This window comes from Atta colombica, unplaced genomic scaffold (genome assembly GCF_001594045.1).
Source record: "Atta colombica isolate Treedump-2 unplaced genomic scaffold, Acol1.0 scaffold233, whole genome shotgun sequence".
NCBI classification, from domain to species: domain Eukaryota; kingdom Metazoa; phylum Arthropoda; class Insecta; order Hymenoptera; family Formicidae; genus Atta; species Atta colombica.
This window is the reverse complement of record NW_017259331.1, coordinates 1,323,725-1,326,835: the sequence shown is the minus strand read 5'-3', so window position 1 is coordinate 1,326,835 and position 3,111 is coordinate 1,323,725. Positions and strand designations below refer to the sequence as shown.

General features: G+C 25.7%; 1 protein-coding gene across 2 annotated transcripts in view; it reads right to left on the bottom strand.

Moving 5' to 3' along the window:
• Positions 1 to 136: 136 nt before the first annotated feature.
• Positions 137 to 3,111, bottom strand: part of LOC108688470 — a 5,483-nt gene continuing 2,508 nt past the window's right edge. Inside the window, exons 2-4 of one of the 2 annotated variants that reach the window (XM_018194740.1) lie at positions 521 to 700; positions 339 to 424; positions 137 to 247 (exon numbers count right to left, since the gene is read on the bottom strand). In XM_018194740.1, coding sequence (XP_018050229.1) covers positions 137 to 247; positions 339 to 424; positions 521 to 668 — 345 coding nt within the window. In that variant the 5' untranslated portion in view covers positions 669 to 700. Of the gene's footprint in view, positions 248 to 338; positions 425 to 520; positions 701 to 3,111 lie in introns of those variants that run through there. The other variant, XM_018194741.1, reaches the window with a different exon arrangement.

Sequence of the window (3,111 nt, the reverse complement as noted above, 5' to 3'; positions counted from 1 at the left end):
AAAAATTCTTATATATATTATTATATATATTATTATATATATATTATATATATTATTAATTATAAACTCCCAGTTCAATGTACATATGGAAGAAAGATTTATGTAACAGTATATGCAATTATTTGATATAAATATATTAAATATAAACTGGATCATGATTAAGTGACAATATAATTGTTAAGATAATGATAGTGAGCATTGCAGTAACAATCGCGGCTATTATATGAGGACATCGTTTGAACAATACCTATAATTGTCATTTAAAATTTCAATAAATTTTCATTAAAAATTTCATTAATAAAAAACGATCATGATTATAATAAATTTATAGTCATTACCATTAACAAAACAACCATAGCAAAAATAAGAATAGACCCGACTGGTAATAAAAAGGATGCAGCCCAATAATGTTTCATTGTAGGTTCTATAAAAGAGAAATAGTTATGTTACTTTAAACTTATTCTAAAAAATTTTATTATAAGAAAACGATATTTTATATATTTTTAGATCAGATGCTCACCTATACGCCAATCTTGATTAAATCTATTAAAAATCGGAGAAAGTGATTTTATTATAATACTATTGTATTTTTCTATTGCAGAACCAAGCAAACTTTTTGTATCTATGGTTCGCGTATCATCTCTCAACTGGTCTCCTGCGATGTACATACTTATGTCAATTTATATTATTAATACAGTAACTGAAACAGTATAAAAAAATTATCATTTATAATTTTTGAAATCTATCTTGATTTTTTACGTTTATTAAACGTGAATTTTCTATTATGTAATAAGAGAATTTATTTGTAAGGTGATTTGAAGTGCCAAGAATTGTAATATACTTTACACATCTTGTTAGAATACAGTTAATGGTAAGGATGTTTTGTTGAATGTTTAAATTTTAAATTATTGTTTTTACATCTCACTATTTATTATTACTTGTATAACTTGTATAACTTCAGAAGCTACAGAATTCATATAATGAAGTTAAATATTGTTGTCATGTTTTTTATACATTGCAATCTTACCTCTTCTGTAATCTAACAATGTTTATTGTATACAACATTCTCATTAAAGACTGTTACTTATTTGCGTCATTCTCAATGATAGTATAACATTATTATTATTATTATTATTATTATTATTATTATTATTATTATTATTATTATTATTATACATAATAATTTCTTCCATTTTTACATTAAACTCTACTATCAACAAAAAATTTTTTTATTGTTTACTGCGAGTTTTAATAATGTAACTACGTGTTTATATAAACCGAAGTTTTTATTTTTATTGAAATCCTATCATATGTAAAATTTATTGTAAGAAAACGAAATGAGACAATCATTTGTGTAACTTTCAAAAGAAATTGTGACATCATTGTAGCCATAATGTATACGATGAAAGTAATTATTTAATCAAATATTATAATAGATAATATGTTTCATACATTTTAAATCTTATACATATGTTTCTAACGTAATTGTATGCGTGTAATTTAATTTGCATTGCTAATAATTTACAACAAAAAAACGTGGATTTTTAATACGAATTTGTCATCAAGTATGATCATAAATAGTCCAAAGCAATCAAATTAAATTTTACAAAACACAAAATATGTGACATATTGAATCTGCCCGATAGCAAACTTACAGAAAAAAAAATCCTTATTATTTATCCTTATTATTTATATCTTTATTATTTATAATAATGAATATTTTCATTTATAAGATGACAAACACTGCTCGGTTTTTGCTATCAGTTTTATTCATCAGTTTTATATCATAATATAAATGACTTTAATTAAATTCTATTTACCCAGCTTATCAAATAATATTTGCAATTTCAACAAGATAAAATTATTGATTTTAATTATTAATTTAACACATGAAAAAGATTACATTAAGGATAACGGATATATAATTAGAAAGTTTTCTTTAAACAATTCTGCTAGTTTAATTGATTATCGATTGAGTTATTCAAAATTTGATCGAGATTGTCTTATATCAGCAGATTCTACCAGTCAAACACGAAGATAGTGACGCCAATCTTGTCGAAAATAATTTCTGAATATACTATTCATAAATCAACAGTATTGTAAGATATGAATCCATAATAGTGGATAGTGTTCAGAATATTCAAATTAATAATTGTTCTTGAATATATATAAATGAGACTAAGACTTTATTCAGTTCACACTTTATTACACTGATAATCAAAGAACCGCACTTCGACCGGCATTTTAATTGGCTGGATAACTTAGCACGTGGAAAATGTATGTGCGATGCACGACCGTGACTTCCAGATTCTTCTCTCTCTAATATAAGCGATACATCTTGTCGATACCGTAGGAAAAACCGTTCTATTTCGAATATTCGTTAGACATTGCTCCGGTGTCTCCAGTGTGTCATCCCTTCTCTAATACATTTTCGGAGAAATGATACTGGCTCATGATACATTCGGAGCATTGCGTGTGCAGAGAAAAAATTAGCCAACGCAACTAAAGTATAGCTGTGGCAGCTAAAATGTGCCCTTCTATATATAATAGGGACAGCTAATGTTGTTGCTGCCAAAGCTCAATTTAATATCAATTATGGGTTCAAATTTTGCTGTTATTGCTAAAAGTTACTGAAGATAAAATACATTTTTTGCCGACATCCAACTTTATTAGTTAAAATTAAAAGCATACTTAACACACTAGAGTAGCTAAGTAACTAGCACCTCACTATCTTAATCGCGTAATCGAGCATTTCCATTTGCAATTGTTTCTAGGACGTTGCCGATTGCCTGTGTTGTCTACACATAATATCGTTTTTACGACATTGGGTGAAATGCTCATTGCATACCGCAGTCTATTTCCGATTTCAATTTATTCTCTAGTATGATTAATTGTAATATAACACATGTGTTATATTACAATTATATTGTTCATTGTAATTGAATGAAATTATAATTAACAGGTACATCACGTGTAACTGTGATTTACTGAATCTGTATTACAAGTTTATTTGATGTATTATGGATCCTTTAATATAAATAACTAATAAAACTTTAATATAAATAACTAATATAATATATATATATATATATATATATATATTATATGTAT